This window comes from Sorex araneus, chromosome 1, assembly GCF_027595985.1.
Source record: "Sorex araneus isolate mSorAra2 chromosome 1, mSorAra2.pri, whole genome shotgun sequence".
NCBI classification, from domain to species: Eukaryota; Metazoa; Chordata; class Mammalia; order Eulipotyphla; family Soricidae; genus Sorex; species Sorex araneus.
The window spans coordinates 404,254,093-404,276,625 of record NC_073302.1 but is presented as its reverse complement, the minus strand read 5'-3'; the positions used below and the strand labels follow the sequence as shown (position 1 = coordinate 404,276,625).

Below are 22,533 nucleotides of genomic sequence, written 5' to 3'. Positions count from 1 at the left end.
TCCTTCCTTCCTTCCTTCCTTCCTTCCTTCTTTCTATTATCAAGGGCCACATTTTCAAGACCAGAATTTTTTGTCGTTGTTATTTTTGTTTTTGGGCCACACCTGAGCTAGGGGTTACTCTTGGCTCTGAGCTCAGAATTACTCCTAGTGGTGCTTGGGGGATCATAAGTGATGCTGAGGATGAAACCCAGGTTGGCCACATGCAAGGCAAACACCTTATCCACTGTACTATCTCTCTAGCCTCATGGGACCAGGAATTTTAATTTTAATTAATTAATTTATTTAAAATTTATTGAATCACTGTGAGATAGTTACAAGCTTTCATGTTTGGGTTACAATCACAAAATGATCAAACACCCATCCCCCCACCAGTGCACATTTCCTCCCATCAATATCCCCGATATACCCCCCTTTCTCACCCTCCCCCTGCCTTCATGGTAGACAATATTCCCCATACTCTCTACTTTTTTTTTTTTTTTTGCTTTTTGGGTCACACCTAGCGATGCTCAGGGGTTACTCCTGGCTTTGCACTCAGGAATTACTCCTGGAAGTGCTTGCGGGACCATTGGGATGCCGGTGATCAAACCCAGGTCGGTTGCGTGTAAGGTAAATGCCCTACCTGCTGGACTATTGCTCTGGCCCCATATTCTCTACTTTTGGGCATTATGGCTTGCAACACAGACACTGAGAGGTCATCATGTTTAGGACCAGGAATTTTTAACTCAGACTTTAAAATGTTGCAGCTTTGTGTCCACTCCAAAGTATGCCCCCCCTCAAAAACAAAAATTAAGAAGAAAAAAGGGATCTGTTGCTGTAAACTTTTCCTCTTTGATTGATACTCAGGCTGTAGAATAAGTGTCATCTCTGTTTTCACCTGAGTTCTAGCGAGCTCGTGCTACTGACCCAAGGGTTGTTGAAATCAGAGTTTAAATGCAGTGGTGGGTCTGTCTTCAACTCCCCTTCTACACAGACACTACGACTGGAGAACAAACAATACCCAAAGCAGCAGGTAAAAGCAATCCATATTTCTCCTTTCAAGTGGTGTTGGAGGCTGAAACTGCGATCAAGCTGTTCACTGGGCTGTGTACGAGGCTCTGCTGGGGCCAGGGGTGAGGCTTCTAGGCTCTTGTGCCGGGTGACTGGCCGGTGGGGTGGAATTCAGCCAAGCGCCTCCCTCTTTGCTTTGGAGGCTCTCCACAGCCTCTGGAATTTGGATTCCTCCAGGGGGCAGGAGAGAGCGTTCCAGGCAAAACTCTTTATCTTAGTATTTTTTTTTTTCTTTTTTGGGTCACACCCAGTGGTGCTCAGGGGTTACTCCTGACTCTGCACTCAGGAATCACTCTTGGTAGTGCTCTGGGGATGCTACGGGATGCTGGGAATCGAACCCAGGTTGGCCATATGTAGGCAAACGCCTTCCCCGCTGTCCTATCGCTTCGGCCCCTTTCTTATTATTTTTATTTTTTCTTCTTCTCTTGGCTGTTGTTTTGAGCTGGGGTGACCAAGCTCCGGTGCTTCTGGGGTTCTGGTGCTCCACTTTGCTACTCTGGAGGCGGAATCACACTCCGAGCACGTGGCCAGGGTGGAGCTGAACTCTCGCTCTTAGATTGGTAAGGCAGGTGCTTTTTGTCACAGAGCCATTCCCAGGCAAAGATACCATATTTTATATATTTATTATTATTATTATTTTTTGCTTTTTGGGTCACACCCAGCAATGCACAGGGGTTACTCCTGGCTCTGCACTCAGGAATTACCCCTGGTGGTGCTCGTGGGACCATATGGGGTGCTGGGAATCGAACCCGGGTTGGCCGCGTGCAAGGCAAACGCCCTACCCGCTATGCTATCACTCCAGCCCCTATATTTATGATTTTAATTAACTAATTCATTTTGCTTTGGAGGCTTCACCCAGAGGTGCTTGTGAAACTATGCGGTGCCAGGGATTGATCCCAGTGTTCTTGGGAGCACGTAACTTAGTCCTTGAGCCACCCCACCCCCACAGCCCAAGACAATGCACAGGGGTCACTCCTGGCTCTGCACTCAGGAATTACCCCTGGTGGTCCTCAGGGGACTATATGGGATTCTGGGAACCGAACCTGGGTTGACCACAGGCAAGGCAAATACCCTACCTGCTGTACTATCGCTCCAGCCCCCACATACTCCTGGTTTTCCACTCAGGATTAACTCCTGATGGTGCTTAGGGGACCATATGGGTACTGGGCATCAAACCTGGCTCCATCAAGTGCAAGACAAGTTGTACTTTCGCTCTAGCCCCTAGACACCATAGTATAAGGGCAAACATCAGAAATGACATATTATTACTTCTGCCCTATATGGTTGGTTCTAGGCAATCCTGGTAGAGTAAGGGAGATTATGCAACAGTCTGAATGCTGGAAAACGGGGATCAGTGGAGGCCTATTGGAGGTTGGTTATCAGAAATACTTAAGCTGATGTGGGAGCTACACTAGACAAAAACTCTGGGATGCCAATTCCTGTGCCAAGTGCACTGGCTGTTTTGGGGGAACTTGAGATCACTCTTAGGGGCCACCTGAAACACCCCGACTTCTACCCTGGGTTGTGTGTACATGTGACTGTCCAGACTGATGAAACCATGTCTATATGCAGCCTGCTTCTGAAACTCCAGCCCTGAACATGGAAAGAGCAGACCATCAAACTCCTGCCATAATTATATATATATATATATATATTTTTTTTTTTCCAGCTCACACCTGGGAGATGGCTGAGTAGCAGAAGGGCCTGCATTGCCATCACGAGGCCACACAAGTTCTATCTGCGGTATCACCACATGTGCTAAGCACAGTCCCGGTGGCTGTGCTGTGTGGACCCCTCAGTGCACAGTCAGAGCTGGAGAATGTGGCATGTCTGAGAAGCATCGTGACTAGAAATGTGTCAGCACTGCGGTTGGGGGTGCAACCTCCAGGGAACATTGTGTGAACACCCCCGTGGCCCCTGGATGAGCACTACACCAGGATGGGAAAGAACATTAACAGAAAGTGTGGGGGACCCCGAGGAGCCCATGTACACACACAGTACCTGAGGTGTGAGGTCCTTGCACCATGGGCTGGGTGTGTTAGAGCCACGGTCAAACATGAGTGACTGCCACGGCTTCCAACAGTGGCGAGGGGATGAGGTTGAGGGGGGCAGAAGGGTGAGTATTCATAGACCTAAAGTGTGACTTTCCACCGGAGTCTTGTGTAGATCAGCAGAAGGGGCCCCTGGTGGTCAGGGCTTGAACACTGAGGTTAGACTTCCTTGAACCATGTGTCTGATGTGGAAAAGTGAGTCTTGAGATCTTGCTTTCCTATGCCCTAAAACAAGGTTAATAATATCCACCTCATAGATGGTTTTTAGGGAGAGAAAAGGAATGAGAATTAACTTCAATAAGCTATAATGGGACCCCCCATAAAAAAAGCATAATGGAACAAACTGTGTTTTCCAAAGACTGGCTATCCATTTATCTGTGGAGGGATAGTTAGATTATTTTTACCTTTTAATAATGGTGAATAATCCTGCAAAGAACATTGACATACAAATACCTGTGTTTTTGCTGTTCGATACCAAGAAATGGATCACATGCTAATTCCAGAATCTTGCCTTTGGGTTTAAAGATCTATTTGAGTTGGGACTGGAGCCATAGCACAGCGGGTAGGGTGTTTGCCTTGCACGTGGCCGACCCGGGTTCTATTCCCAGCATCACATATGGTTCCCCGAGCACTGTCAGGAGTAATTCCTGAGTGCAGAGCCAGGAGTAACCCCTGTGCATTGCTGGGTGTGACCAAAAAAAGCCAAAAAAAAAATCTATTTGAGGGGCCAAAGAGATAGTACTATGGGTAGAGTGCTGGCTTGCACACGGTTGACCCAGGTTCAATTCCTGGCACCACATATGGTCCCTGAGCCCTGCTGGGAGTGATCCCTGAGTGCAGAACCAGGGCCTGGAGTGATAGTATGGTAGGTAAGGCATTTGCCTTGCACATGGCTGACCCAAGTTTGACCCTCAACATCCCATATGATCCCTCAAGCACTGCCAAGAGTAATACCTCAGTGCAGAGCCTGGAGTAACTCCTAAGCATTGCCAGGTATGACCTCCCCCCATCCTCTCCCCCGCCAAAATAAAAGTGAGCACAGGACCAGGAATAAACCCTGAGCACCGCTGGGTTTGGCCCACAAACAAACAAAAAAATCTACTTGGTAATGAAATGGGATAGGGTCCTTAAAAATATCTAATATCAATATGCATGAGGACATAGCATACCCTACATTTCCTTCTCACACTGTTCCAGGGTAGAGGAAGAAATCTTTTCTGTTTTTTTTGCTTTTTGGGTCACACCTGGCTCTGCACAGGGGTTACTCCTGGCTCTGCACTCAGGAATCACTCCTGGCGGTACTCAGGGGACCATATAAGATGCTGGGAATCGAACCCAGGTGGGCCGTGTGCAAGGCAAACGCCCTACCCGTTGTGCTATCGCTCCAGCCCCTTTTCTTTTCTTTTTTTTTAACTTTATTTTTTTAAAATGAGTCACCTTGAGATACACAGGTACAGAGCTGTTCATGATCAGGTTTCAGTCATACAGTGATCCAACACCCATCCCTCCATTAGTGTCCATTTCCCACCACCAGTGACCCCAGTTTCCCTCCTGCCATCGCCCCCCAGCCCCCTTTCAGCCTGCTTCAAAACTGCATCAACATAAAACGAGGCCAAAGAGCTGCTGTGTGATTCCAGGACCAGGCAAAAGGCAATGAGCTGGGGCTGGAGTTATATCATAGCAGGTAGGGCGTTTGCCTTGCGCACGGCTGACCCAGGTTTGATTCCCAGCATCCTATATGGTCCCCTGAGCACTGCCAGGACTAATTCCCAAGTGCATGAGCCAGGAGTAACCCCTGTGCATCGCCGGGTGTGACCCAAAAAAGAAAAACAAAAAGGCAATGAGCTTCTCCCTGCTGGCTTATCTTGAGCCACTCGCCCTTTGACCCCAGCTACCACGTTGTGAGGAAGCCGGGACCCAAATGGATATGGAGCGCATATGTGGGTTTTCCCACTGGTATTTACACAGCAGTCAGCGTCAACTACTGACATAAGATTGGATGAGCCTTTTTTTTTTTTTTTTTTTTTTTTTTTTTTTTTTTTTTTGCTTTTTGGGTCACACCCAGCGATGCCCAGGGGTTACTCCTGGCTTTGCACTCAAGAATCACTCCTGGCAGTGCCTGGGGGACCATATGGGATGCCGGGGATCGAACCCGGGTCGGCCGCGTGCAAGGCAAACGCCCTCCCCGCTGTGCTATCGCTCCGGCCCCTGGATGAGCCTTTTGATGATTCCACACTCCAGCCTTCAAGCTCTCCTTGTAAGATCCCAGACACCCTAGAATAGAGATAAACCATTCCTACCTTACAGTACTGGAATTCTTGACCCACAGAAAATGTGACAAAAAAGATTTTTGTTGTTCTAGGCTATAAAGTTTTGGAAAACTTGTTACACCCAGCTTGTTACACACACACACACACACACACACACACACACACACATTTCAATTCTCAATGTATTCAATACAATTCTCTCAGTATAGTATCTAAAAGTAGGCAAGCCTTACATTCTGGGCCGTATGTTAAAAAAGGAGGTGCCTCACCTCGGAGCCGGGGGGGTTGAGTTTCCTTCCCTGCCCCAAGCAGAACCCCAGCAACTGGAAACCTCCAGAACCCAACCTCCGCCATGCCCAAGGCCACTCTCCACATACTCGGGACAAACCTCACCCCAAACGGGATGAACGTCACCAGAGAGCAGACCGGCAGGAAAACACAGATATTCGGGAACCTATGACAGATCTCGAGGCCTGCTTGGAGCGGGACTAGGCCTCCTCCCCCGGGGTTCCCAGTTTTCCAGAAACTTGGCAGTCACACCCACAAACTGCCCGCTGCGCCATGTAATCTCATCAATGGCCAAGCAAGACCCAGAGACTATAAACTAAAGCTCCTGTAAAATAATGACACAAAATTTCCTGGACATTATATTCTATCCATAACAAGCAATACAAAACAAATCTAGCATTGCCTTTATGGCAGGTTTGAGTGGTGGTGAGGCTGGTGTTGAAATATCGAGAGAGAGAGTATGGGGAAATTGTCTGCCACACAGGCAGGGGAAGGGTTGGAACAGGGAAGGGGTGGAGAATACTGGGGATTTTGGTGGTGGAAAGGGAAAGTGCGCACTGGTGAAGGGATGGGTGTTTGATGATTATATGACCGAAGTTCAAACATGAAAGCTTTGTAGCTGTATCTCACGGTGAATAAAAAAAAAAAATGGGGGGAATAATAATTATAAAATACTAAAATAAAGTTAACATTCAGAATAGAATAAAAAAATAATGTGGAGTTCATGCCCAATTCAATCCTCTTAATCAATGGCTGAATAAATAGCAGTACTCCTACGTTATTAAAAATAATAAATAAATAAATAAAGGAGGTGCCTCAATATAAAACAGTTTTAAAAAGTTGGGCCAAAGTTTTAGCTTCCAACCCCTCCACCCCCGCCCCAGCTCCTTTGCCATGTAAAATGAGTTATTCTGAATACAAAGCATGTAAAGAAGGTTTTGGGTTCTCCATCTGCTGAGCTGTCACGGGATTTCCGGCCCATTGCTGGGGCAAGAACCACAGATGTTTCTGAATCTGGCTTATCTTTTGGTTCATTGGTTCACTTAAACTGTTTCTCAGCATTAATAAACAGTAACCAAGTTGCTCTACTTACAAATGAAAAAAAAATTTTTTTTTTTGCCACACCCAGCTGTGCTCAGGGCTTACTCCTGGCTCTGTGACCAGGCATCACTTCTGGAGAGCATAAAGGGTAGTGGGGATGAAAGACATGGGTCAGCTGTGTGCAAGGCAAGCACCCTATTTAATGTATTATCTCTCCGGCCTCCAAGTCAAAATATGAACCACGTGTACTACTTTTCTGATGTTTTTTCTTCTTTTATTTATCAATTTTATTGTATTATTTGTTTTACTTTTGGGGGTCACACTTAGCGGTGCCTGGTGCTACTCCTTGTTCTCTGCCAGGGTCGCTCCTTTTAATGAATTTTGTTTTGGGATAACACCTCATGGTATTTGAGAGCCACCGCTGGCTCTGTGCTGGGGGTCACTCCCAGTGGTGCTGGGAGACCAAGTGGTTACAGGAGATCAATGGTGCTGGAATAGAACCAGGACTGGACACAAGAAAAAAAAGTACCTTAACCTCTATACTATCTCTCACATTTAAAATGTTAAACCAGGGGCTGGAGTGATGGCACAGAGGGTAGGGCGTTTGCCTTGCATGCGGCTGACCCGGGTTCAAATCCCAGCATCCCATATGGTCCCCTGAGCACCACCAGGAGTAATTCCTGAGTGCAGAGCCAGGAGTAACCCCTGTGCATCACTGGGTGTGACCCAAAAAGCAAAAAAATATATGTTATAAGTATAAGGTGAGTTACAAGTATGAAGTACAGTCATATCACTGTGCACAACACCTCCTTCATACTCAGAACTTTATTATCTCAAATTCAAACTCTACCCACTTACACAATAGCTTTTCCTTCCTCCCTCTCAGCTCTCACTACCCACTATTCTGCCTTCTGTCTCTCTGGATTTGGCTTGTTTTGGTTCTTCTTCCCCTCTCTTTGGTGCTCATGGCTTACTCCTGGCTCTGTACTCAGGGATCACTCCTGGCAGGACTTGAGGGACCGTATGGGGTGCTAGAGACAAAACCCAGGTTGGCAACATACAAGGCAAATACTTTACTTGCTGTACTATTACTCCACTTCTAGTTTAGGTTTTTTCATTTGAAAGGACTCATGCAAATTCCTTCAGTGCTTGACTTATTGCATCAAGAACAATGCTTTCAATGTTCACCCCTGTTGTGGCATGTATCTGAATTACATCCCCTTTCTTTGATTTTTCTTTTTTGATGTTGGCCACACCCTGGGTATTACTTTGGATGTTACTCCTGGTTTCGCATTCAGGAATCACTCCTGGTGGTGCTCAAGGGATCATATGGGATTGAACCTGGGTTGGCTGTATGCAAGGCAAGCACCCTACCTGCTGTACTATCTCTCCAGTCCCTGAAGTGAATTCTTTTTAAAGGCTAAATAAAATCCCACTGTATGTATATATCTCAATTTGTTCATCCAATATTATTTGTTGAGGGACATTTGTGATTGTGACTAACAGTATAATGAGCAGTGGTGTACCAACAGCTGTTTAAATCTAAGTTTTCAGTTCTTGTGGTATACCTGGGAGTAGACTTGCTGAATCACACCGTGGTTCTAGTGTCCAGAGACCTCACCTTGGGCTCTCACTGGGTCTAAGGATCCATCTGCTACTGAAATGGCTAGGGGGTTGTGCTACTATCTCAGCCTCCTTAGGGGCTATGCAAATTAGGCTAATTGGGATTGATTTATTCTTTTTTAAAAAATTTTTTCTGTATCTATTTAAATTTTTTTAAAATTTTATTGAATCACCGTGAGATAGTTATAAGCTTTCATGTTTGGGTTACAATCTCACAATGATCAAACACCCATCCCTCCACCAGTGTACATTCCCCACCACCAATATCCCTGGTATACCTGCCCTTTCCCACCCTCCCCCTGCCTCCATGGCAGACAGTATTCCCCATACTCTCTCTCTATTTTAGGGCATCATGGCTTGCAACACAGACCCTGAGAGGCTATCATGTTTGGTCTGTTATCTACTTTTGGCATGCATCTCCCATCCCGACTGATTCCTCCAGCCATCATTTTCTTAGTGATCATTTCTCTATTCCATCTGCCTTCTCCCCTCACTCATGAAGCAGGCCTCCAGCTATGGGGCAATCCTCCTGGCCATTGTATCTACTGTCCTTGGGTGTCAGCCTCCTGTGATGTTATTATATACTCTTGTATCACCCTCATGTGATGTTATTATATACTCCACAAATGAGTGCAGTCCTATGTCTGTCCCTCTCTTTCTGACTCATTTCACTTAGCATGATACTCTCCATGTTTTTATAAGCAAATTTCATGACATCATCTCTCCTAACAGCTGCATAGTATTCCATTGTGTAGGTGTGCCTAAGTTTCTTTAACCTGATTTATTCTTATTTATTCATTTTTTTTTGGTTGGAGGGGAGTTATGCCCACAAGTGCTCTGTGGCAATTCTTGGCGCAGTGCTTGGGAACTGCTCCTGGAGGTGGTTAGTGGGCTCTGAGGTCTTGGAGATTGACTACAGACTTTCTGCATGCAAAGCTTGTGTTCATCTCATGGGACTATCTCTCTGGCCCTCACTATGATTTATTAATACTTTACTTTGTGTTAGTTAGTCTCAGTGCTAATTATACTTTCACTAAAAGGACTCCCTGAAGTATATTTGATGATTATATTCAATTTGCAGATTTGGGAACTTTTCTACATGGAAAAGTTTCATAGCTTGATTTTTAATTTTATTCATAAATTTTATTATCCATGGAAATATTTCATAACTTGTACAAAGACACACAGACTGCAAGTTCTGAGCTAGGACCTCCTCCAGAAAGCATCGTTTAGCTTCTGTACCTTTACACAATTCTGTCTTTACATAGAGAGTGACCATTAAATTAGTCATCTGGGAGAAACAAATATGATTATTTTGGATAATCATAGAAAAAGAAAAAAATTAATGATGTAGATAACAAAGCTAATTTAAGAGATCCTTGTGATTATAGAGTAGTTCTTTCCTCTGGGCCCCACTTTTATATTTATTATAGTGTAAAGTATACGAGGGGACATTTTATGCTGCATATAAGAATGATTTCTCTACCTATTTGCTCTATACATCGTATATTTGCACTATACATACTGTTTTTGGGGAACCTTACAAAAGGTTCTTCGGGGTGCTGAAAGTGCCAATAATATATTCACCACTAGATGGCAGTACAAATCAATTTTTTAAAAATCCAACTGCTTCCTCCTTGACAAGAGCAACTGCATAGAACTAGAAATGGATTTTCATCACCTAGAAGAGAATTTAAAAGTTCTTCTTTCAGGGGGCTGGAGCAATAGCACAGCGGGTAGGGCGTTTGCCTTGCACGCGGTCGACCCGGGTTCGATTCCGAGCATCCCATATGGTCCCCTTAGCACCGGCAGGAGTAATTCCTGAGTGCAGAGCCAGGAGTAACCCCTGTGCATCGCCAGGTGTGACCCAAAAAGCAAAATAAATAAATAAATAAATAAAAGTTCTTCTTTTAGAAGACTTGAAAAGTGTAAAGGACTTCATAAAGAAAAATGGTTTTAACTTTTTTTTTTTTCAAATGCTCAGGGGTTATTTCTGGTTTACACAGTAAAGAAAAGTGGTTGTAACTTTTTTTTGCGGGGGCTTTTTGGGTCACACCTGATGATGCTCAGGGTTTATTTATGACTCTGCACTCAGGAATTACTCCTGGAGGTGCATGGGAGACCATATGGGATGCTGGGAATCGAACCCAGGTTGGCTGCGTGCAAGGCAAACGCCCTACCCGCTGTACTCCAGCCCCCACTTTTTTTTTTTGAGGGGAAGAGTAAAGTTTATTTTACATAACTGAATGAAAAACACTCCAAGAAACAGCAAATAAAATTTAATAGGGTCTCATGCCCAGACGGTGGTGGTGCCCTATTTGGAGGGGTGATTGCTATATCCAAATAATCTCCCATCTGGAACTTCTGCGACTGTAGGGCCATAGAATCATCTGTCCCCTTCCTCCCAGACATGGTGCTGCCAATCTCCTTAACTCAATAGTCGGGTCTTTTAAGGTCCGTAAAAACAATGGCAAAATTGAAGTGTGTGCCCTTCTTTCTAGCTTCTGGATAAACTTCCTTTACTAACCTAGTCAACTCTTTCAAGGTTGCATCCATCCAGGTGTAGATCTGCAGCTCGCTGGATGGCACGTTCCCGAGAGAGAACTCGTCCATGGCGGCCGTTATTGGTGGTGAAGACACGGAGCAGCAGCGGGCATGTCTTCTCCTGGTCGATTGGCTTCTCGGGTTCCTTTTTAATCTCCTCCTGGGTAACGCGAGACTCCACTGCCATCTTCTTCCTCGGGCAGCGAGACGATCACTTTGACCTCCGACCCCGCAGCAAGCATGAGCACGAATTCTCTCGTGAGGATGCGCGAGAATCCTAGGACACTGAACTTATATTATAAGTTAATATTGCCTTTCTCAAGTGTTCTGCATCACTAATCATCAGAGAGATGCAGATCAAAACAACTTTGAGATACCACCTCACACCACAGAGACTAGCACACATCCAAAAGAACAAAAGCAACCGCTGTTGGAGAGGATGTGGGGAGAAAGGGACCCTTCTTCACTGCTGGTGGGAATGCCGACTGGTTCAGCCCTTCTGGAAAACAATTTGGACGACTCTCAAAAAATTAGATATTGAATTCCCATTTGACCCAGCAATACCACTGCTGGGAATATATCCCAGAGAGGCAAAAAAGTACAATCGAAACAACATCTGCACATGTATGTTCATCGCAGCACTGTTTACAATAGCCAGAATCTGGAAAAAACCCGAATGCCCCAGAACGGATGACTGGTTGAGGAAACTTTGGTACATCTATACAATGGAATACTATGCAGCTGTTAGAAAAAAGGAGGTCAAGAATTTTGTAGTCAAGTGGATGGGCATGAAAAGTTTCATGCTGAGTGAAATGAGTCAGAAAGAGAGAGACAGACATAGAAAGATTGCACTCATCTATGGTATATAGAATAACAGAGTGGGAGACTAACACCCAAGAACTGTAGAAATAAGTACCAGGAGGTTGACTCCATGGCTTCGAGGCTGGCCTCACGTTCCGGGGAAAGGTCAACTCAGAGAAGTGATCACCAACTACATTGTAGTCGAAGGCCATGTGGGGGAAGGGAGTTGCGGGCTGAATGAGGGCTAGAGACTGAGCACAGTGGCCACTCAACACCTTTATTGCAAACCACAACAGCTAATTAGAGAGAGAAAACAGAAGGGAATGCCTTGCCACAGTGGCAGGGTGGGGTGGGGGGGAGATGGGATTGGGGAGGGTGGGAGGGACACTGGGTTTACGGGTGGTGGAGAATGGGCACTGGTGAAGGGATGGGTTCCAAACTTTGTATGAGGGAAGTATAAGCACAAAAGTGTATAAATCTGTAACTGTACCCTCACGGTGATTCTCTAATTAAAAATAAATAAATTAAAAAAAATAAATTATGGCATAGTATCAACAAATGATTGATTTGCATTCATTTTTTTAATAAGAATTTTATTTTATTGAATCACCATGTGGAAAATTACAATGCTTTCAGGCTTAAGTCTTAGTCATACAATGCTGAAACAAAAAAAAAATATTGCCTTTCTCTTCTCCTTATGTCTTTTGAATAATTTACTTTAAAACAATGTCCTTTTTGGGGGCTGGAGCGATAGCACAGCGGGTAGGGCGTTTGCCTTGCACGCGGCCGACCCAGGTTTGAATCCCAGCATCCCATATGGTCCCCTGAGCACCGCCAGGGGTGATTCCTGAGTGCATGAGCCAGGAGTGACTCCTGTGCATCGCCGGGTGTGACCCAAAAAGCAAAAAAACCAAAAAAACAAAAAAAAACAATGTCCTTTTTGTATAGACACAAGAAGACAATATTATGCTTTTGAAACTTGGGATTTAATTGGCCTCGAATATTATTCCCTCACGGGCATCTGTTTTTCTCCACTTAAGCCTCAGTTGCCCTCAGTTCCTAGCACCCCAAAAGCAGGGTTCCGATGAGGGACGGGACGGATCCAGGGCAAGTGCTGAGTTATATGCTACCCTGGCATCGAGATGGGCCTGGCCAAAGTGCCTAATTCTTAACTATAGGTTAAGAGCTTGATCATGGACAAATGCTGTCAGGATCCAAAAATAACGATGAGAATAGGACCCTGCTAGGGATAGGAAAGACTAGTCTGGCCTGAGCACTGTAGTCTGAGATCACGATGGCTCCAGGAGAGCAATTCTATAAGCTTTAATGCATTTCTTATTGTGTTCATACAAAATGATTAACATTATGATTGCTTATATGTTTGCTGGATGAGGAGAGGAGAAACACACTCATGGGACTCCACCCTTGGGTAGATCCTCCTGCTGAAAGAGAATCAGTCCTAGGAGAAGCATCCCCTGAGGGAACGGAACCTTATCCCTGTTGATGGTAACCACACCTATGTGTACGCTCCAACCCCCTCATGCTGGGGGGATTTAACTAGGCTGTAAGAGTGGCTTGGGGGCAAGATCCAGAGAGAGATCCAGAGCCAGGAGAGAAGCAGAGAGAGAGAATGAAATAAACTGATCGAGCAACCAGTTTGGCCTTCTTCCTTCCGTCGCCTGCCCTTGACCAACAGCCACACACAGCGGTTTGAGAGCACCGAACCCGGGCGGTGAGACAGAGTTGCTCGGAGAGCCCGTGAGTGCACATGCCCGTCGGGTGCATAGTTTTTCACATCCTGGGTCTAATTTTTTTAAGGAGTCTGGCTTTGGAGGAATCCTGAGTTGTAGATAAACGCTTAAAAAAATTTTTTTTTTTGGCCACACACAGTGGTGCTAAGACCATACTTCTGGCTCTGTGCTCAGTATCACTTCTGATGGGACTCAGCATATGGGATGCTGAAGAGTGAACCTGAGTCAGTCGTGTGCAAGTTTAGTGCCTTATCCACTGCACCATCACTCTGTCCCATAAAAACTTTGACTTGAGAAATTAGCATGAAGAGAATGCCATAGCCACAGGTTTCTAAGGGTCTTTCAGATCACTGTCTCAGTAGGGCTAAGAATTAGCCTGTTGTTCATAATTGTAGACATCTATTTAGTCCTTGGGGTCATTTCTTTCAGTTAATGCCAGAGAAAAATCCAGTGCTTAAATACTCTGGGAAGGAAAGATTGATTCACAGGTTAGTTTTCTAAGCGCTTGGGCTTAATGACTTCTAAGATAATAAAAGCTATCTCACCATTCCACAGGAATTGCTAGCATTTTATTTAATAGAGTGACTAGCAGTGAGAGAGGAGGTAAATGCTTTTACTTATTTATCCAATTTTGGCTCTCATAGGATGGACTATAATAATATCATAGTTATCCTACCCAGGTTAAAGAAATCAATGTTTTGTTTTAGAGAAGATGGTATACTTGTACTTGGATGCTGAATGTTCGTAAAAATAGAAAACTAACTTAAAAGTGGATTCTTTATTTTTCTATCATCTGCAAGTACTAGTCTCTTCTGGAAAGATCACAGAAAAACCTGCATCAAAGCTATGGGCTTTAGCTAAATCCTCCAAGAAAATGAAGTTTCAGGTGGTGACTTCCAAAAGGTCAATACAAGCCCCAAGTGTATCTGAGGACAAGTCTGGTCTCTGCAGCTCTTTCTCAGGTCTCTCTGAGCCCAAATCATTTATAAAAAGGAATGAACTGTGGGCCAGAGCAATAGTACAGTGGGTAGAGCTTTTGTCATGCACATGGCTGACCCAGGTTTGATCCTGGTATCCTGTATGTTCCCCTGGGCACCGCCAGGGATAATTCTCCAGTGCAGAACCAGGAGAAATCCGTGAGTATTGCTGGGTGTGACCCCCCAAAAATAAAAAAAAAACCAAAAACAATCCCCCAAAACAACAACAACAACAAAACAGGATTAACTCAGAGAGGCTATTGTGAGGGCAAATGAGGTATAGGAGGTATAGAACGATGGTGCCCACAAGTTCTTTGCTGCAAGGCAAATAGTAACTAGTACTGATGAATCATGTCATTTTACCACCCCACTGTCATTTCCACCCCCTGCCTAGCCACATCTTTCTCATAATGTTATCTGGAAATTCTGGAAAAATAGCCCTTTGGGGCCTGGTATAGGCGGTAAAGCTCTTGCATGCGGCTGACTCTGGTTTGACCTCTAGCACTGAATAAGTCCCCTAGCTTATCCTTGTGTATTCAGGAGTAATCCTCTGAGCATCGCCTCTGAAAGTCATCAGGTATAGCCCAAACATCACCCTCCCCCAATAATAATGACATATAATTCTAAAAATATTTTAATGTTTTATATACAAAATATAAAATGTTAATGTTTTGTGTATGAAACCTGATTACTTGATATTCCGTATCTGGTAGCTCTACATCTAAGATCTATGGAGCCATCCAGGGTTGATTTTTCCTGCTCACTCACTCTTGTGGTTTATTTATGTTTCAAATGTTTTCCTCCCTCTGTAACTGTGGTTATGGTGACCAGAGGTTGCACATTGACTGGGGTGCTACCTACACTATAGCTGCAGTGCTTTCTGGGGTCACAATCCTGACTCCAGTGTCTGCACACACACTGCAGAGACCACATACTCTATCCTGTCCAGGGGGGACAGTGCAGTTTGCCAGGACAGCATGATTGGAGCATGTGGGCAGCACCAGGGATGCAACTCATAACCTCACACTTGCAAGGCAGATGCTTTTAGCCAGTGAACCACAATACTCCAGAGTAATGTGTAATGAGTTGATCCCCTCCTGCTTTGGGCGACTCTTGGGGTTTGCTACCCGTGGAGTTGGGAGAGTGGGGAGGACATGTGGTGCCTGAGATGGAAGCCAAGAGACCTCCATGAGACCTCTCAGGCCGCCCCATCCTTTTAATGATCTCTCCAGCCTTGTATTGAACAGTTTTACAACTGCGGGGGAATACTTTGTTGTGCTTAATCAGTGGGATCTATGTTAAGATGCTTTCTTCCTAATAAAATTGACATCTGTCTGCACTTACGTCTACTCACTACCAGAAAGTCTAGCTAATTCTGTAATTTCTTGGGGTATAGTATTTCTTTCTCCAAATGGAAAGTCTAGGATTGAATTATAGGCTGGAAGTGGGGCAGAAGTGGCAGGTGTATGGGGAAAAAAAATTCCGGGTGTGATCATCTCTCTTCTTTTTTACCCTTCATCTGGAGGAAACGTGGAGATAGAGCTCTTGATAGGCTTTTTCATTTTCCAATACAAGTATTTCTCCTGGGCCACCCTTGCCTAAGGCTGTAAAACAGGACAGGATTTAGGGCGAGAATCTCAAATTTAGCTCATCTACTTCCAATGGCCCAAGGCTGAATCTCTGCTAAGATATAGAATCTGCCTATAGAAAACCGATTTGTCTTTTGCTTACACTTTATTTTCAATTTTCTCTTCTCCCCTCTCTCTCTCTCTCTCTCTCTCTCTCTCTCTCTCTCTCTCTCTCTCTCTCTCTCATGCCATTGGGATTTCTCTTAATTTCTTGCCAGCTAAACTGTGTATTAAAAACAAGCTCAATGTAATTTATCCCAGACCTGGTGGTATTATGTAAGGAACATTTCTAAGTGTATGTAGTATATAGAGCTAGAAGCAGAAGCCAAGAACAATCTGTCAAAAATGTAAAAAATTTTGCGTCATTGTCAGTTTAAGACCAGAAAATGACCTTTTATTGCTCTTCAAAAATGAACAAATTGGGGCTGAAGTGGATACTCAGCATGCTGGGGCCCTGGTTCTATGGTCTCCCAAGCACTGCAGGGAGTAATTTCTGGCCACGGAACTGGGAGTTGCCCCTGAGCACCACCAAATGTGCCACCCAAATAAAATAAAATGAAACAAAATGTACAAATGCTGGGGGTCTGTATAAAGGGTTTCAATGGTGCAAAAAGCGGGTCATATGTTTCACATATGGGAAACCCCAAGGTTGATCATGCACTGCATGCTTCCCCAGAACTGCTGAGAGCAATCTCCATTACAACACAACAACAACATAGAAACCACCTTGCCTATAAAGTCTGCAGCTGTTCCTGGCTCTACCTTTCCTGATGTCATTTTGGTCCACAAATATTGAAATTAGAGCCCTAAAGTGATGCCTGTTGTGGATAGCCCTCCTTGCCTCTTCCTCTTTCCTTACCTCCCGTCTTTTCATCCCTCCCTCCTTCCACTCTTCCTGTGATTGGCTCCTTCTTCATCATTCAGGTCTCACTTAATTTTTTTCTTTCTGGGTGACATCTAGCGATGCTCAGGGGTTACTCCTGGCTCTGTACTCTGTACTCTGGAGACCATATGGGATACTGGGGATCAAACCTGGGCTGGCCGCATGCAAGGCAAATGCCCTCCCCGCTGTGTTATCACTCCAGCCCCTAGGTCTCACTTTTTTTAAAAAAAATTTTATTGAGTTACCATGTGGAAAGTTACAAAGTTTTCAGGTTTAAGTCTCAGTTATACAATGCTCGAACACCTATCCCTTCACCAGTGCACATATTCCACCACCAAGAATCACAGTATAGCTCCACCCCGCCCCCCATCCCTAGCCCCCCACCCCCTTCCGCCTGTGTAACTGATAAATTTCACTTTACTTTCACTTTACTTTGATTACATTCAATATTTCAACAAAACTCACTATTATTGTTTGGAGTTTCTCCCCCTAAAGTCGGACCTGCTAAAAAGGAAGACTTTCCTTGTGAGGGAGCAGTCAGGTAGGAACTTTTGGCAGTTCTTTTTTTGTTGTTTTGTTTTGCTTTTTGGGTCACACCTGGCGATGCACAGGGGTTCTTCCTGGCTCTGCACTCAGGAATTACCCCTGGCGGTGCTCAGGGGACCATATGGGATGCTGGGAATCGAACCTGGGTCGGCCATGTGCAAGGCAAATGTCTACCCGCTGTGCTATCGCTCCAGACCCGACTTTTGGCAGTTCTTAAAAAAAAAAAAAAGAAACCTTTGGAGAGACTTTTCTTTTTCTTTTCTTTCTTTTTTTTTTTAAAAAAAAATTTTATTTAATTGAATCACCATGACAAAAGTTACAAAGCTTTCAGGTTTAAGTCTCAGTCATATAATGATCAAACCCCCATCCCTTCACCAGTGCACCTTTGCCCCACCAAGAACCCCAATATACCCCCCTCCCCCCCCACCTCCCCGCACCTGAGTGGCCAATGATCTTCACTTTATTCTTGGAGAGAATTTTCTTGTGAGGTAGCAGTTAGGTAGGAACTTTGGCCGTTCAAAAAAAGAACCAAAAACCTTTGGAGAGACAAGATGCATTCTGAGAAGGAGTCCCTGGTGCCAGCTCAGGAAGAAAAACAGACCTGTCTGGCAGAGACCTGCAGTGCTGAAAGCCTTTTTCTTGACAGCTCCCTAGCAATTACCCGAAAGGAAAAGAACCCTCTACCCTCAGCTTCCCAAAGCAGATCCCCCATCCCGTTGCTTTGGTTGAGCAGCTCTGAGCCTTTACTTCATGGTGCCCTCACTCTACTCTGGTGTGACCTGTCCCTTCCAACTTGGTGGTGGTGCTGGTGGGGAGCTAATTTCCTTTTTTTTATTTTATGGGGTCCTCTCATCTCTCTTTCTCTTCTCTCACATTTCCTAGATGAAACAGCTTTACTAGCTGTCTTCTCTGGAATTTTTTTCTGCGACAGAGAGACAAGAGCTTGAACCTGAGTGGAGAAGGGGACTGATTTCTTTGACTAATCCCGAGTTCCTTGGACTTTCCCCCTGCCCCAGGCTCCCCGACAACCCCCACATAGCCTCCACATTTCTCCAGCACATCAGTAGACTCTGAGTCTCTGGATATTGACTGATCTCTTCTGTTTATCGTCTCTTTTCCTGCTAGAAATGGAACCAGTGTGAATAGGGATTTTATTTTGTCTGGCTTACCACTATGTATGCAGGGTTCAAACAGCTCTTGCATATAATAGGGACTCAGTATTTTTTGTTTCTGTGCCACACTCAGAGATACTCAGGGATCACTCCTGTTGAGCTTGAGGGCCATAGAAGGTACAACTGGCAAGGTGAGCACCCCATCTGCTGTACTATATCACTCTGGCCCTGGAGTCAATGTTTTTGAGTCACTATTCTCCAGTGCTCCACTGTCCCAACTCTTTCCAATGATTTCTCCTACTCAGCTTTGCTTGGCTCATTTAATCTGATTGGCCCCTGTCATCACCTGAGTTTCCAATCTTTAGTTATAAATGTCACTCTACTGATCTACAGCAGGGGGCAAGGAAGGGGCTCAGTTATGGAGCTCTTGCTTTGCCTGTAAGGTCCTAGATTCCAGTTCCTGATGTCGCAAAAAATAAAACAAAACTGGACAAGTAAAATCTTGGTGGCCAGAGAGGTAGTATAGGATGTAAAGCTCTTGAATTGCATGAATACAACCAATCCCATTTCCATCCCTGGCACCACCTATGGTCCCTGAGTAGGGCCAGGAGTCACTCATGAACATAGAGTCAGGAGTGGCCCCTGAGCACTGCAGACATGGCTGAATTACCCCTATCTATCCCCTCACCAATTATGGATAGAATTTTGAGAGCAGAGGTTATATTTTGTTTCTTATTTGTTTGGGGGCTCACACCTGGTGGTGCTCATCCTGGGTCTGTGCTCAGGGATCACTCCTTCAGTGCTCAGGGGGGTCATATGGGGTGCCGGGGATTGAACCTAGATGGGCCATGTGTAAGGCAAGTGCCCTGCCTGGTGTATTATCTCTCTGGACCCTATATTTTGTTTCTTTCTTCAGTGTCTTGCATAGAGTAGATGGGGAAGAAATTATTATTTATTGACTGTCTCCTACCTGCCAAGCACAATGCTAGAACTCATTTTATACCTGCAGGACAACACCATGGAGTCAGGTGTTATAGACACAAAATGACCTGTGTCTATTTTGTAGATGAGGACACAGACGCTTTGAGCTGGCCACAGTTATCAGTAAATGAAGGAGCTGGCATTGACTTGCTACCCAGACAACACATAGTTAAGATGAATCATTGCCAAAAGACTGCTTAATACTGTGGAATATACACCTATTTTCAATTTGCAAAGTGGACATTGAACAATTCATTGGATATATTAGGTTGAATTTTATTTGAAGAGTCTGGCTATTAATTATCAATTTCATTCCACTGAGAATATGAAAATTAGCTTGAAGGTATGTCTATATTTGGCTAGTAGAGTCTTTGGGGATGTTAATCATGCCTTCTACATGAATTCTTCCCGCATAGCTAATCAATGCCTGCTATTGGCAAATATAGAACTTGGCAGCAAAGGGATTTTCTGAAAATAGTTCTTTTGGTCACATCATCATCTGTCTCTGGATCACTGGACATATACTGAATGCACAAAATATGTACCATACCACCACACAATTTTTAAGTAACAAAATCTTATTTTTATTTTTACAGAAATTCAGATATTCCAACAAATTTCTTTACATTTCCTGGACCTTAAAAAAATTACACACAACTTTTGGACGCAATATAACAGAACAGAATGAGAAAGGGAGTCACTTTATTTATTTTTCTTAAAAAAGATAAAAACAACTTCTTATACTTAACATTTAGTGATTTACATGTGTATTATCTATGTACAAATGGTACATCATCAATGACCCATCTTCAGAGCACTGTGGCATGTTAAATTACACTTAGGTTTAATGGGAAAAGAAACTTTTAAAAAGTGTTTTCATGTAGATAGGAAGCACTTTTTCATATTTTGCAAGTTCACTATTAGTTCACTATTATGGGACTCCCAATGGAATCCACAATTTGTATGGATTAGGAAAGTCAACACCTTTTATTTTTGTTGTAGATAAAGTGGAAAGGTACCTTTCTTTAAATAAAATATGGATTCTTGAAAAGTTGTGTGTAATTAAATCTAGTAAGGAGGGTGTTTTGAATATAGTGGGAGAGCTAATATTTAAAGCAACAAATAACTCCCAGAATGGTTAATACTTCAGTTAGAGATAATAAGTATTCGCATGTTTTTCAAAAAGAAAATCTCTGAATTGTGTTTAACTTATTGAAGCATACCTGTAATAGACTTTCAGTCATTTGAAACATCATTTAATTTTTGGTGAAAAGATGGTCAATACCAGAAGCATTTAGCTAAATTTGGTGTGCTGTCCTAAAAAATAGAGGGTAAGAGAAATCCACCTTCCTGTCTTATCCTCTATCTGATATTATTTGCTAAGTTGATCTTATTTTTGAGTCTATGAATGAAAGCATTCTGTATGCTTGTATTTTTTGCTCAAGTAAAGAACGTGATTTGACTTAACACTGATAATTTCTGCATGTACAGTTTAGCTTGTGTTCATTCTCAAGCTATTGGCTACTTCACAATGAAATATTTTCTGCTGTTGTGTATTGTAGGATATGTAGTGAGGATGATGGGGCATGGGGAAGCCTGGGAGTGGAAGATCACTGAAGACAACTGATCAGTTATAACTACTTTCAAATGCTAACCGACCCCAATAATCTGAGTATTTTTTGAAATCAACATTAGTAAACAAAAAGTCAACTTACTCTTACCAAGTTTCTTTGACCTGTATAAGTATATATTCATTTATTTCTAAGGCTATTAAATTATTATTTTTGCTAGTACCATTTACTATCATTTAGAAATAGGATTAATGGAACATTTTTTTAAAAAAACAAAAATGATGTTAGTAAATAAAAGGATATAAATTTCTGATGGCATGTATGATAAAGAAATAGAAGGGGAAAAGGAGATATCTTAGATACCTATTTATAAAGTGTATTAAATTCCTATGCATATACTAGGGAGAATTAGAAAAAGTGTTTATTTGATAGAAGCCTATATATTACATGTGAGCATCCATGGTGAAAATGAGCTTTCTAGATTTTTCAGTATTCCTTGGCATTATTTCCTGAAAGACAAGGAATTCTATGTTGCTCAGGATCCTATGGTGTAAAGATGTACTTCCTGTAATATACAGCTGAATGGAGTAGTAGTATGTGTCAAAAACACTTTCTCAGTAATAACTTGTACGGACAGATTAAACTGAACAAAGACTTGGTAAAAAGTTTGTACCAGTCCATCTCTTAACAGAGTGGCTGTAACTAATTACATGGTGAAATGAATGGCAGAGATGGGGACCCAGATAGCGAGGATCCTGTGAAAACAAACATTCAGAGGCATTTTCTAAGATACTTGCTTAACAAATGGTGCTTTACTGAGATCGTAATAATTTAGATAGACTGCCTTTTTTAAAAATGACGTTGAAAGATTAAAGCTTTTGTTTTCAGTTTGATTAAAAAAGGACAGTTTACAAACCTCAGTACATACATTATTTTACACGTTAATGCTAGCACAAGTGTATTTCTCTTTCCCAATGTATTTCCTGAATATGATTTCTCATGAATGTTATCTGATCTTATTCAATGACAGTTTCCAATGAGCTGGTGGTGTTTGATCCATGATTGTATCTCTTTCCAGAAAACACTCCCATCTCTGCCCATCTAGATTTAGAAGTTGCTTTCACGAGAGGGTGCTTCACTCTTGTCCGTATCCATCTCTGTACTCTGATCTTTCCCAAGCATCTTCCTTTTGGATGTTGATGTACAAAAGCTGTTGTTTGATTTGTTTAGCTGTTATTTGACTTGTTTTGTGCTCATTCTAGAGAATATTGGCTTAGCAGAACTGCAGAAAGGGAGAGAGAGAGAAAAGAGAGAAAGAAAAAAATGCATCATTTTCTGTCAGATTTTGAATGCAATACATGTCACAGAAAACCTGGATTCAAACGCAGTCTTTGATTTGTTATCAAAAGAGATGGAAAA

At 43.3% G+C, this 22,533-nt stretch overlaps 1 protein-coding gene and 1 pseudogene across 4 annotated transcripts in view; both read right to left on the bottom strand.

The window, feature by feature from the left end:
* Window positions 1–10,599: 10,599 nt before the first annotated feature.
* Window positions 10,600–11,089, bottom strand: LOC101541666 (histone deacetylase complex subunit SAP18-like; annotated as a pseudogene).
* A 9,143-nt stretch (window positions 11,090–20,232) lies between these two features.
* LHFPL3 (LHFPL tetraspan subfamily member 3) overlaps window positions 20,233–22,533 on the bottom strand; it is a 550,996-nt gene continuing 548,695 nt past the window's right edge. For all 4 annotated transcript variants that reach the window (XR_008631063.1, XM_055144598.1, XM_055144609.1 and 1 more), the window contains one exon: window positions 20,233–22,396. Coding sequence is in view for 1 of the 4 variants with exons in the window: in XM_004602121.2 (XP_004602178.1) it covers window positions 22,368–22,396 (29 nt within the window). In the remaining 3 variants the exon portion in view is untranslated. The remainder of the gene's footprint in view (window positions 22,397–22,533) is intronic.